The 13,335-nt window shown below is 37.0% G+C and overlaps 1 protein-coding gene across 1 annotated transcript; it reads right to left on the bottom strand.

Annotated features, from left to right (window-relative positions):
• Window positions 1–6,108: 6,108 nt before the first annotated feature.
• Window positions 6,109–7,451, bottom strand: LOC149102486 (uncharacterized). Its single transcript, XM_089273567.1, has one exon. The coding sequence runs from the start codon at window positions 7,100–7,102 to the stop codon at window positions 6,212–6,214; it is 891 nt and encodes a 296-aa protein (XP_089129693.1). The 5' UTR covers window positions 7,103–7,451; the 3' UTR covers window positions 6,109–6,211.
• Between the last annotated feature and the right edge of the window lie 5,884 nt (window positions 7,452–13,335).

Consider the following 13,335-nt stretch of genomic DNA (forward strand, 5'->3'; position numbering starts at 1 on the left):
TTATTGTAACCCACAAATTACTGGATTGTAATGAGTGGACTGTAACCCACAAATTATTGGATTGTAATGAGACGATTGTAACCCACTAATTAGAGGATTATAATAAGTTTATTGTAAGCCAGAAATTATTTGATTATAAGATATATATTGTAGTCCACAAATTATTGCATTGTAATGAAATAATGGTAACCAACAAATTATTGGATTATAGAGTCTAATGTAACCCAAAAATTATTGGATGGTAATGCGAGGATTCTAACCCAAAAATTATTGCATGGTAATGAGAGGATTGTAACCCACAAATTATTGGATTATAATAAGTTTATTGTAACCCACAAATTATTTGATTGTAATGAGACGACTGCAGCCCGCAAATTATTGGATTGCAATGAACTTATTGTAACCCACAAATTATTGGCTTATAATGAGTTTATTGTAACCAACAAATTATTGGGTTGCAAAGAAATAATTTTAACCCTCAAATTAGTTGATTATAATGAGTCTATTGTAATCCACAAATTATTGGATTGTAATGAGAGGATTCTAACCCACAAATTATTGGATTGTAATGAGAGGATTCTAACCCACAAATTATTGGATTGTAATGAGAGGATTGAAACCATCAAATTATAGGATTACACTGAGTTTATTGTAACCCCCAATTTCTGGGATTGTTATCAGAGGATTGTAACCCACAAATTATTGGATTATAATGAGTTTATTGTAACCTACAAATTATTGGATTATAATGAGGTTATTGTATCCCAAAAAATTATTGTATTACAATGAGTATATTGTAACCCACAAATTATTGGATTGTAATGAAGTGATTGTAACCGACAAACTATTGGATTATAAAGAGTTTATTGTAACCCACAAATTATTGGATTGTAATGAGAGGATTGTAACGCAAAAATTATTGTATTATAATGAGTTTCTTGTATCCCACAAGTTATTGGATTTTAATGAGAAGATTGTAAGCCAGAAATTATTGGTTTGTAATGAGTTTATTGTAATTCAGAAATCATTGGATTATAATGAGTTTATTTTAGCCCACAAATTATTGAATTCTAATGAAATCATTGTAACCCACAAATTATTGGATTATAATGAGTTTATTGTAACCCCGAAATTATTGGATTGTAGTGAGTTGATTGTAACCCACAAATTTTTGGGATTATTATAAGTTTATATTAACCCACAAATTATTGGATTATAATGAGTTTATTGCAAACCAAAAATTATTGGATGATAATGAGTAGATTGTAACCGACGAATTAATCGATTGTAATGAGGTGATTGTAAGCCAGGAATTATTGCATTATAATGAGTTTATTGTAACCCGCAAATTATTCGACTGTAATGAAATAATTGTAACCCAGAAATTATTGGATTGTAATGAGCTGATTGTAGCCAACAAATTATTAGATTATCATGAGTTTATTGTAACCCACAAAGTATTGGTTTGTAATGAGAGGATTGGAACCAACAAATTATTGGAATGTAATGAGTTGATTGAACCCACAAATTTTTGGATTGTAATGCAGCTGATTGTCAGCCACAAATTAATTGGTTATAATGAGGTCATTTTAACCCACAAATTATTGGATTATAATGAGTATATTGTAACCCACAAATTATTGGATTGTAATGAAATAATTGTAACCCACAAATTATTGGATTGTATTGAGACGATTGTAACCCACAAATTATTGGATTATAAAGAGTTCATTGTAATCCCGAAATTGATGGATTGTAATGAGTTGATTGTAACCCACAAATCATTCGATTGTAATGAGTTGATTGTAACCCACAAATTATTGGATTGTAATGAGCTGATTATAGCCAACAAATTATTGGATTATAATGCGTTTATTGTAACCCACAAATTATTGGTTTGTAATAAGAGGATTTTAACCGAGAAATTATTTGATTGTAATCAGTTTATTGTAACCCTAAAATTTTTGGATTATAATGAGTTTATTGTAACCCACAAATTATTGGATTGTTATGAGAGGATTTTAACCCAGAAGTTATTGGTTTGTAATGAGAGCATTGTAACCGACAAATTATTGCATTGTAATGAGAGGATTGTAACCCAGAAAGTATTTGATTATAATAAGTTGATTGTGATGCAGAAATTATGGGATTATAAAGAGTTTATTGTAAACCACAAATTATTCGATAGTAATGAAATGATTGTAACCCACAAATTATTGGATTATAATGACAGGATATTAACCCACAAATTATTGGATTATAATGAGAAGATTGTAACCCACAAATTATTATATTGTAATGAGAGGAGTTTATCCCAGAAATTATTTGATTATAGTAAGTTTTTTGTAACGCACAAAATATGGAATTATAATGAGTTTATTGTAAACCACAAATTATTGGATTTTAATGAAATGATTGTAACCACTAATTATGGGATTATAATTAGTTTATTGTAACCCCAAAATTATTGGATTTAATGTAACTGTTCCTTTCAAAATAATCTAATCGTGACTTGTTGTTTGGTTATCACGCAAATTACTAATTAAAACAAACAATGCCCCAAGTTGGCGTTAATGGGGGAGCACTGCCTTGCGTTAGGTAAGCCTGTGCGACTTCCGGAGATTGCGTGAAACAAGAACCTCACTTATCTCCCCAGCACTACGAGCTGACTGCAAGACAGCACGTGCTGGATCGGACAAGAGTATTGGTAGCGGGCGATATTCATAGGCAACGTAGCCAAGACGCTTGGGGGAAGTCGCTGCGCAGACTTAACCGCACCACACAGGAGTGACCCAAGTTTATTAGAATAAGAAATAGCAAACCAACCTCTTCTCCAAAGGGAGGGAGGGAGGGAAAATTTTTAACAATAGTATAGCAAGTGCTAACTGCGCTGTACAACAGAACACCAAAGTGAACTCTGAACAGTTTGTTTGAGCTTTTATAGCTAGACGCTTGTCTGCTGGGAAGGCCAGTAGAAAGAGCTGTACTACCGGACAGCTTAGCATTACACGTGTATACTCTTAGCCATGAATAGTGCTTTAATATTTTTGGCCAATGCTATCGATCGTTATAATATGCTAGAGGTAACAAAGCCATAATGTTTGAGCTAGAATACAATGTATCTCAGAGTCTGCTTGGCCTTGGGAGCTTGCCTACACAATAGCTTAATTGAAAACAACGCCGCCATGAAAGGCTTACTGATTACGAGCGTCACGTTCCATTAACTATATTTTACTGACGTGACAGTAAAATTGCATTTAATGTAACTGTTCCTTTCAAAATAATCTAATCGTGACTTGTTGTTTGGTTATCACGCAAATTACTAATTAAAACAAACAATGCCCCAAGTTGGCGTTAATGGGGGAGCACTGCCTTGCGTTAGGTAAGCCTGTGCGACTTCCGGAGATTGCGTGAAACAAGAACCTCACTTATCTCCCCAGCGCTGCGAGCTGACTGCAAGACAGCACGTGCTGGATCGGACAAGAGTATTGGTAGCGGGCGATATTCATAGGCAACGTAGCCAAGACGCTTGGGGGAAGTCGCTGCGCAGACTTAACCGCCACCAATGCATGCGAGGCAATGCATCCCCCAAGCAAATGCGAAAAACAAAACAAAAGAGTTAGATCGGTGAGAAATCCCCCGAAACATTAGCCATCCTGGGGGCGACCGACTCTAATGTAGATTGGGGAGTTCTAATATAAAGCTGGTAGCAATCCGAGGACTAGCGACCTAGAACTTTAATAAGCCAGTCCGGCAAGCCAGCGGCGGCTGCGACTGACGCCACACCTATGCGAAAGCTATGGCCTTTAAGACACTGATAAGGGAGGCCGGCAACTCTAGAACTGTCCTTAAGGAGGTTCGACACCACACCCCGGGTAAGATAGCGACCTGACTGGAAGTAAAACAATGGCCCCTGTTTTGGCCTACCTAGAAGAAAGTACTTTTGCATGGCCGCAACCGCGCAAAGGGGTGACGAGGTACCGGCTATGGTGAGGAACTGCCCTTGCCTAGATATGTCAGTTTTTGACGACTTGAGATGTACCGTCATACGCTGCGGGCTTGCCAGGTTGGGATGAAAGGCTATGCAATCAGTACAAAGATCAAAGTGTTGGTTAAATTGACGAACCCCTGCGTATGTAAACTCGCTGCAACGGAGAAAAGCGAAAAACGCCAAATTAAAAGCGGCCCATATCATAGAAAAATCTCGCGGACTAAGCCATGACCGCAAGACGGGACAAATAGCTAAAAGCACCCGAGGAGTTACTGGTTGGCGACGGATGCGCTGGTCTCCCTGGTAGCGAAGAATGCCACGCAGGACTTTCTGGAGAAGGAGCTTACCCTTAAGGGGGTCGTTAAACCCTGCCGTAATGTGAAGATTACGAACGGCCGCTAGGTAGAGTTTAATAGTGCTATGACGCACTGTTCTAGCTAGATAGGATGCAAAATAAACCAGTGTCCCTTCGGAGGCAGGTAATACGTCCCCGTCTGGGCCTAGGAGGCGATTCATCAGGCAAAAGCGCTTTTCCCCACAGCTGTAAGCTCGATTTGTGTTCTTGGCAAGACCCCAGGTGGCATACGTTAGGACTTCCTCCCTCAAAGGGTCATTAGTGAAGGCGGGATGATACAAGGACTCTGGTCGGCGTCGGGAGCGAGGGCCCGGAAGCGCTGCATCTGAAAGCGGGAGAGTGCATCAGCGATCTCATTTGAAACCCCAGGGACATGGCGAGCCCGGACTACGAAGTTGTGCTGCATAGAAAGGAGCACGAGCCGCCTGACCAAATCCATGATGCGTGGTACTTTGGAATGCCCAGAATTTATAATAGACACGACCGATATATTGTCACACCAGAATTGAAGGCGTTTCCCGGCAAGAGAGGGGTGCCACATGGCGCAAGCGATAACGATGGAAAAGAGTTCTTGCCATTCGATACTTATTCCCCGTTTTTGGTTCAAAAGCATGTGGGGAGGCCAGCGACCCTGAAACCACCTTCCCTGGAAATAGCCACCGAAGCCTATAGAGCCCGCGGCATCGGTGTAGAGCTCTAGATTCTGAGCTGGGGTATGGGAAGACTCTAGAAAAAAGGAACGCCCGTTCCCGTTTAAGAGAAAAACTTTCCACATTTCCAGATCCTTAAAGAACTCCTTATTAAGCCGTATGTGGTGAAAGCGGCTTGGGACCCCCCTGGTCAAATTAATTGCCCGCTGAAGGAAGGTTCTCCCGGGCACCACCACCTTGCATGCAAACTGAAGAGTGCCAATGAGGGATTGTAACTCGACCAGGCGTACTGAGCGACGTATTTTGAAAGAATTCAACAGTTCATTAATCCTGGAGAGTTTATCCTGTGGTAAGCGGGCCTCCATGCGGATGCTGTCTAAAACAATTCCCATGAACTCAATCTCCTGAGAGGGGCCTATTGTCTTGGACGCTACGACAGGGGCCTTGAGGGACATGAACACCCGTAGCAGAGTGCTAAAGCTAGATAAACATGCCAATTTAGACCGTTCGGCAATGAAGAAGTCGTCCAGGATGTGAATAACATGCTGGAGGCCATAGTTACTTTTAAGGATCCATTCAAGCCCGTCCGACAGCTGATTGAAAAGGAACGGGGCGCTTCGAAGCCCAAAGGGTAAGTACATGTCTACATAGTATTGGGATTGCCAGTGGATACCCAGCAAGCTCCAGTCCTCCGGATGAATTGGTATCAGGCGGAAGGCTGATTTAAGATCAGTCTTGGCCATGAATGCTCCCCTTCCCAGGGACTGGAGAATATGGATGGCATCGTCGACCCGGACATAACTAAGGGAATAGGGGTCCTTTGGAATGTAATCGTTAATGCTATCGCCCTGGGGGTAGGAGAGGTGGTAGATAGTGCGCCAGTCAGTTGAATGTTTTTTGGGAACCACGCCCACCGGGTGACACTGAAACTTGGGCAGGGGCGGGGAGTGGTAGGGACCCGCTACCCTCCCAAGAGCTACTTCCTTTTGCAGATTCAAGGAAACTACATCCGGGTGCTGTACTGCCGAAATAAGGTTAGGGGAGACCCGGTCTGAACGCGGCCCGGAGTAACCAATGCGAGCGCCCTCCTTAAGCGTACTTAGCAAATTAAAAACAAAATTACGATCAGGATGATTAGTTAACTCTAATTCTAAGCGAGAAATGACAATAGGGGAGGATACTAGTGGCTTCTGCTGGCTCCGTTGCTGCTCTACTTTACTTCTTGCTACGCTCGCTGGGCTTGGTGGTCTTGCTAGTGGGGCTGGACTGTTGCCTGGTGCAGTCTGGGGCGATGTGGTCACTGGAGTAGCAGCGGCGACACACGTGCGGGTAGCTGCAGTTGCGGCGCCGGCAACCGGAGGACTTGTTGAAGTCGAAGCACACGGTTTGGGAACGACGCGGTTTTCTGTTGAGTTCAGCAGAAGGACAGACATCCTCAGCGTGATAAGGGCTGGAGCAAACGTTGCAGTGGGGCTTAGCCAGGCCCGCGAAAGTCACCGTCCAGAGTTTGAGGTCGACCTTATCCCAGCTTAGGGATAAGTCGTACGCCGCACGGCGACGGAACTGCTGGTCGTACGATAGCCAGGCCAAGCCCTTAAATTTGGCAACCGCTCTGCTAATAATTTGCTGATATTTAATCAGCTCTAGTGCCCTACGCGGGTAGGCGGTGACGAGGACGATCATATACACCATGAACGCGTCGAGCCACTTTTGAAACGTATCGACAACTGGTTTTTTCCTTCTAATCATGGTGACAGAGGAACCCATAGGGCCTGGGGACGGGTCGTCCAAGCGGAGCTGGATTTCAGGGGTCTGGGATTGATATTGATTGTCTGGCAAAAGCAAGGCAAAGTCAATGTACTCACCCCTGAGTATCTTGTCCTCCAAGCTTTTATCTACTGGCCTCGAGAGACCCAGAGGAGAAGCCATGCCAGGAGTGAATGGGCTTGGAGTTGTTGCGGGCGGTGTACGGAACGCGGAGAGTGCAGAGTGTACCGATTGTGTCACGATCGCTTCGATCGCTGAACGCTGGACGGGACTGAAGCCGGTGTCCTGTTGGGAACTTGGTACAATTGGGATGTCCGGCTCGGGATCGGACTCCAACATCTCCTCGATCGAGAACAAGGAGGGTCTGTCCGACAGGGCGCTGTCTTCCTGCTCGTGCTCGAGGCTTGATGGCACATTTCGCCTGCGTAGAAGGTTTACAGCTTCGTCAGATGGTTGCGACTCGATGGCGGTCCTTTTCGCTGAGCGCCCACGCCGAGCTTTGGGCCGAGACAGACGTTTTTGTGGCTTTCGCCGTGGTGCAGCAGCGTTACCCTACGTAGCCCGCTTGAGACGGCTAAGTAGGTGTCCTTTAGAGCCCGTGATTGGAAGATTGAGGGCTTGTAAACGGAGTTTGAGGACTTCTCTGGAAAGCTTTGAGAGATCCTCTCCCGGGTTTGTGTTGAAAGCACGGCGTGAGCGGTGAGCCATGAAAAAAAAAATTTTGAACAATAGTATAGCAAGTGCTAACTGCGCTGTACAACAGAACACCAAAGTGAACTCTGAACAGTTTGTTTGAGCTTTTATAGCTAGACGCTTGTCTGCTGGGAAGGCCAGTAGAAAGAGCTGTACTACCGGACAGCTTAGCATTACATGTGTATACTCTTAGCCATGAATAGTGCTTTAATATTTTTGGCCAATGCTATCGATCGTTATAATATGCTAGAGGTAACAAAACCATAATGTTTGAGCTAGAATACAATGTATCTCAAAGTCTGCTTGGCCTTGGGAGCTTGCCTACACAATAGCTTAATTGAAAACAACGCCGCCATGAAAGGCTTACTGATTACGAGCGTCACGTTCCATTAACTATATTTTACTGACGTGACAGTAAAATTGCATTAAAATGAGAGGATTTTAACCCACAAATTATTGGATTACAATGAGTTTATTGTAGGTAACAAATTGTTGGATTGTAAAGAAATAAATATAAACCACAAATTATTAGATTGTAATGAGCTTATTGTAACCCACAAATTTTTGGATTGTAATGAAATAGTTGTAACCCAGAAATTATTGGATTATAATGAGTTTATTGTACCCCGCAAATTATTGGGTTATAAGAAGTTTATTGTAACCCACAATTTATGGGATTGTTATTAGAGGATTGGAACCCACAAATTATTGGAATGTAATGAGTTGATTGAACCCACAAATTATTGCATTCCAATGAGCTGATTGTAACCCACAAGTTAATTGGTTATAATGAGGTTATTGTAACGCACAAATTATTGGATTATAATGAGTATATTGTAGCCCACAAATTATTGGATTGTAATGAAATAATTGTAACCCACAAATTATTGCATTGTAATGAGAGGATTGTAAGCCACAAATTATTGGATTATAATGAGTTTATTGTAACCCGGAAAGTGAGGGATTGTAATGAGTTGATTTTAACCCACAAATGATTCGATTGTAATGAGTTGATTGTAACCGACAAATTATTGGATTGTAATGAGAGGAATTTAACCGAGAAATTATTTGATTATAATAAGTTTCTTGTAACCGACAAATTATGAGATTATAATGAGTTTATTGTAAACCACAAATTATTGGATTTTAATTAAATGATTGTAACCCACAAATTATTGGATTAGAATTAGTTTTTTGTAACCCAAAAATTATTGGATTTTAATGAGAGGATTTTAACCCACAAATTATTGGATTATAATGAGTTCATTGTAACTAACAAATTGTTGGATTGTAATGAAATAAATGTAACCCGCAAATTATTAGATTGTAATGAGCTTATTGGAACCCACGAATTATTGGATTGTAATGAAAAAATGGTAGCCCAGAAATTATTGCATTATAATGAGTTTATCGTACCCCGAAAATTATTGGGTTATAATAAGTTTATTGTAACCCACAATTAATTGGATTGTAATTAGACGATTGGAACCCTCAAATTATTGGAATGTAGTGAGTTGATTAAACCCACAAATTATATGATTGTAATGAGCTGATTGTAAGCCGCAAATTAATTGATTATAATGAGGTTACTGTAACCCACAAATTATTGGATTATAATGAGTATATTATAACCCACAAATTATTGGATTGTAATGAAATAATATTAACCCACAAATTATTGGATTGTATTGAGAGGATTGTAACCCACAAATTATTAGCTTATAATGAGTCCATTGTAACCCGGAAATTGATGGATTGTAATGAGTTGATTTTAACCCACAAATGATTCGATTGTAATGAGTTGATTGTAACACACAAATTATTGGATTGTAATGAGCTTTTTGTAACCCACAAATTATTAGATTATAATGAGTTTATTGAACCCACAAATTATTGGTTTGCAATGAGAGGATTTTAATCCAGAAATTTTTTGATTGTAATGAGTTCATTATAACCCTAAAATTATTGGATTATAATAAGTTTATTGTAACCCACAAATTACTGGATTGTAAGGAGTGGATTGTAACCCACAAATTATTGGATTGTAATGAGACGATTGTAACCCACTAAGTAGAGGATTATAATGAGTTTATTGCAAGCCAGAAATTATTTGATTATAATATATATATTATAACCCACAAATTATTGCATTGTAATGAAATAATTCTAACCCACAATTATTGGATTATAGAGTCTAATGTAACCCACAAATTATTGGATGGTAATGCGAGGATTGTAACCCAAAAATTATTGCATGGTAATGAGAGGATTGTAACCCACAAATTATTGGATTATAATAAGTTTATTGTAACCCGCAAATTATTGGATTGTAATGAGAGGACTGTAGCCCACAAATTATTGGATTGTAATGAACTTATTGTAACCCACAAATTATTGGCTTATAATGAGCTCATTGTAAGCAACAAATTATTGGGTTGCAAAGAAATAATTGTAACTCTCAAATTATTTGATTATAATGAGTCTATTGTAATCCACATATTATTGGATTGTAATGAGAGGATTCTAACCCACAAATTATTGGATTGTAATAAGAGGAATTAAACCATCAAATGATTGGATTACAATGAGTTTATTGTAACCAACAAATTACTGGATTGTAATGAGTTTATTGTAACCCCCAATTTCTCGGATTGTTATCAGAGGATTGTAACCCACAAATTATTGGATTGTAATGAGTTTTTTGTAACCCACAAATTATTGGATTATAATGAGTTTATTGTAACTTAAAAAATTATTGGATTAGAATGAGTATATTGTAACCCACAAATTATTGGATTGTAATGAAGTGATTGTAACCGACAAACTATTGGATTATAAACAGTTTATTCTAACCCACAAATTATTGGATTGTAATGAGAGGATTGTAACCCAAAAATTATTGTATTATAATGAGTTTATTGTAACCCGCAAGTTATTGGATTTTACTGAGAGGATTGTAAGCCAGAAATCATTGGATTATAATGAGTTTATTGTAACCCTCAAATTATGGAATTATAATAAGTTTATTGTAAACAAGAAATTATTGAATTGCAATGAAATCATTGTAACCCAGAAATTATGGAATTATAACGAGTTTATTGTATTAAACAAATTATTGGATCATAATGACAGGATTGTAACCCACAAATTATTGGATTGTTATGAGAGGAATGAAACCCACAAATGATTGGATTGTAATGAGTTTATTGTAACCCACAAATTATTGGATTGTAATAGATATATTGTAAGCCACAAATTAATTGATTATAATAAGTTTATTGTAACGCGGAAATTATTGGATTATAATGAGTTTATAGTAACGCACAAAGTATTGGATTGTAAGGAGAGGATTTTAACGCACAAAAGACTGGATCGTAATGAAATAATTGTAACCCACAAATTATTGGATTATAATGAGTTTATAGTACCCTACAAATTATTGGATTATAATGAGTTGATTGGAATGCACAAATGATTGGATTGTAATGAGTTTATTGTAACCCACAAATTATTGAATTATAATAAGTTTATTGTAACCAACCAATTATTGGACTGTATTGAATTGATTGTAACCCACGAATTATTCCATTTTATTCACTTGATTGTAACCCACAAATTATTGTATTATAATGAGTTTATTGTAACCGACAAATTATTGGATTATAATAAGTATATTGTAACCCACAAATTATTGGATTGTAATGAAATAATTGTAAACCGCAAATTTTTGGAATATAATGAGTCTATTGTAACACACAAATTATTGGATTGTAATGAGAGGATTCTAACCCACAAATTATTGGACTAGAATGAGTTTATTGTAACCCACAATTTATTGGATTCTAATGAGTTTATTCTAACCCAGAAATTATTGGATTGTAATGAGAGGATATTAACCCACAAATTATTGGGTTGTAATGAAATAATTGTAACCAACAAATTATATGATTATAATGAGTTTAATGTAACCCACAAATAATTGGATTCTAATGAGTTGATTCTAACCCACAAATTATTGGATTGTAATGAGTTGATGGTAACCAACAAATTATTGGATTGTTATGAGAGGATTGTAACCCACAAATTATTGGATTGTAATGAGTTTATTTTAGCCCAGAAATTATTTGACTATAATGACTTTATTGTACTCCACAAATTATTGGATTGTAATGAGAGGATTCTAACCCAAAAATTATTGGATTCTAATGGGAGGATTGTAAATCTCAAATTATTAGATTATGATGAGTATATTGTAACCCACAAATTATTGGATTGTAATAAAATAATTGTAACCCACAAATTATTGGATTGTAATGAATGGATTTTAACCGACTAATTATTGGATTATAATGAGTTTATGGTAACACGCAAATTGATGGATACTAATGAGTTGATTGTAACCCAGAAATTATCTAATTGTAATAAGTTGATTGGAACCCACAAATTATTGGATTGTAATGAGCTCATTTTAACCAACAAATTATTGGATTATAATGGGTTTATTGTAACCCACAAATTATTGGTTTTTAGGATTGTAGCCCAGAAATTATTTGATTGTAATGAGTTTATTGCAACCCAAAAATTAATTAATAATAATGAGTTTATTGTAACCCACAAATTATTGAATTGTAATGAAATCATTGCAACCCACAAATTATTGCATTACAATGAGTTTATTGTAACCCCAAATTTATTGGATTGTAATGAGTTGATTGTAACCCGCAAATTTTTGGAATTATTATAAGTTTATTGTAACCCACAAATTATTGGATTATAATGAGTTTATTGCAACCCACAAATTATTGGATGATAATGAGTATATGGGAACCCACGAATTATTGGATTGTAATGAGGTGATTGTAAGCCAGAAATTATTCGATTATAATGAGTTTATTGTCACCCGCAACTTATTGGATTGTAAAAAGTTGATTGTAACCCAAAAAATATTGGATTGTAATGAGAGGATTGTAACCCAGAGATTATTGGATTATAATGAGTTTATTGTAACCCACAAATTAGTGGATTATAATGAGTATATGGGAACCCACGAATTATTGGATTGTAATGAGGTGATTGTAAGCCAGAAATTATTCGATTATAATGAGTTTATTGTAACCCACAAATTATTGGATTGTAATGAAAGGATTGTAACCCAGAGATTATTGGATTAGAATGAGTTTATTGTAACCCACAAATTATCGGATTACAATGAGTTTGTAGTAACTCACAAATTATTGGATTTTAATGAGAGAATTTTAACCCACAAATTATTGGATTATAATGAGTTTATTGTAACCCACAAATTATAGGATTATAATAAGTTTATTGTAAACAAGAAATTATTGAATTGTAATGAAATCATTGTAACCCAGAAATTATTGAATTTTAACGAGTTTATTGTAATAAACAAATTATTGGTTTATAATTACTTTATTGTAACCCGGAAATTATTGGACTATAATGAGCTTATTGTAAACCACAAATTATTGGATTGTAATGAAATAATTGCAACCCGCAAATTATTGGATTGTAATGAGTTTATTGTAATCCACAAATTATTGGACTATAATGAGTGTATTGTAACCCACAAATTATTGGATTATAATGAGTTGATTGTAACCCACCAATTATTGGATTATAATGAGTGTATTGTATCCCACAAATTATTGGATTATAATGAGTTTAATTTAACCCACAACTTATTGGATTGTAATGAGCTGATTGTAACCCACAAATTATTGGATTATAATGAGCTTTTTAAACCCCACATATTATGGGATTGTAATAAGTTGACTTTAACTCACAAATTATAGGATTGCAATAAAATAATTTTAACCCAAAAATTATTGGATTATAATGAGTTTATCGTAACCCACAAA

Source organism: Orbicella faveolata, unplaced genomic scaffold, assembly GCF_042242905.1.
Source record: "Orbicella faveolata isolate gen_17 unplaced genomic scaffold, um_ofav_v1 contig_35, whole genome shotgun sequence".
Taxonomy (NCBI): domain Eukaryota; kingdom Metazoa; phylum Cnidaria; class Anthozoa; order Scleractinia; family Merulinidae; genus Orbicella; species Orbicella faveolata.

What these genes read in the sequence shown, in the direction of transcription:
- LOC149102486 (XM_089273567.1), bottom strand. Translation starts at nt 7,102, where the DNA reads ATGTTGGAGTCCGATCCCGAGCCGGACATCCCAATTGTACCAAGTTCC.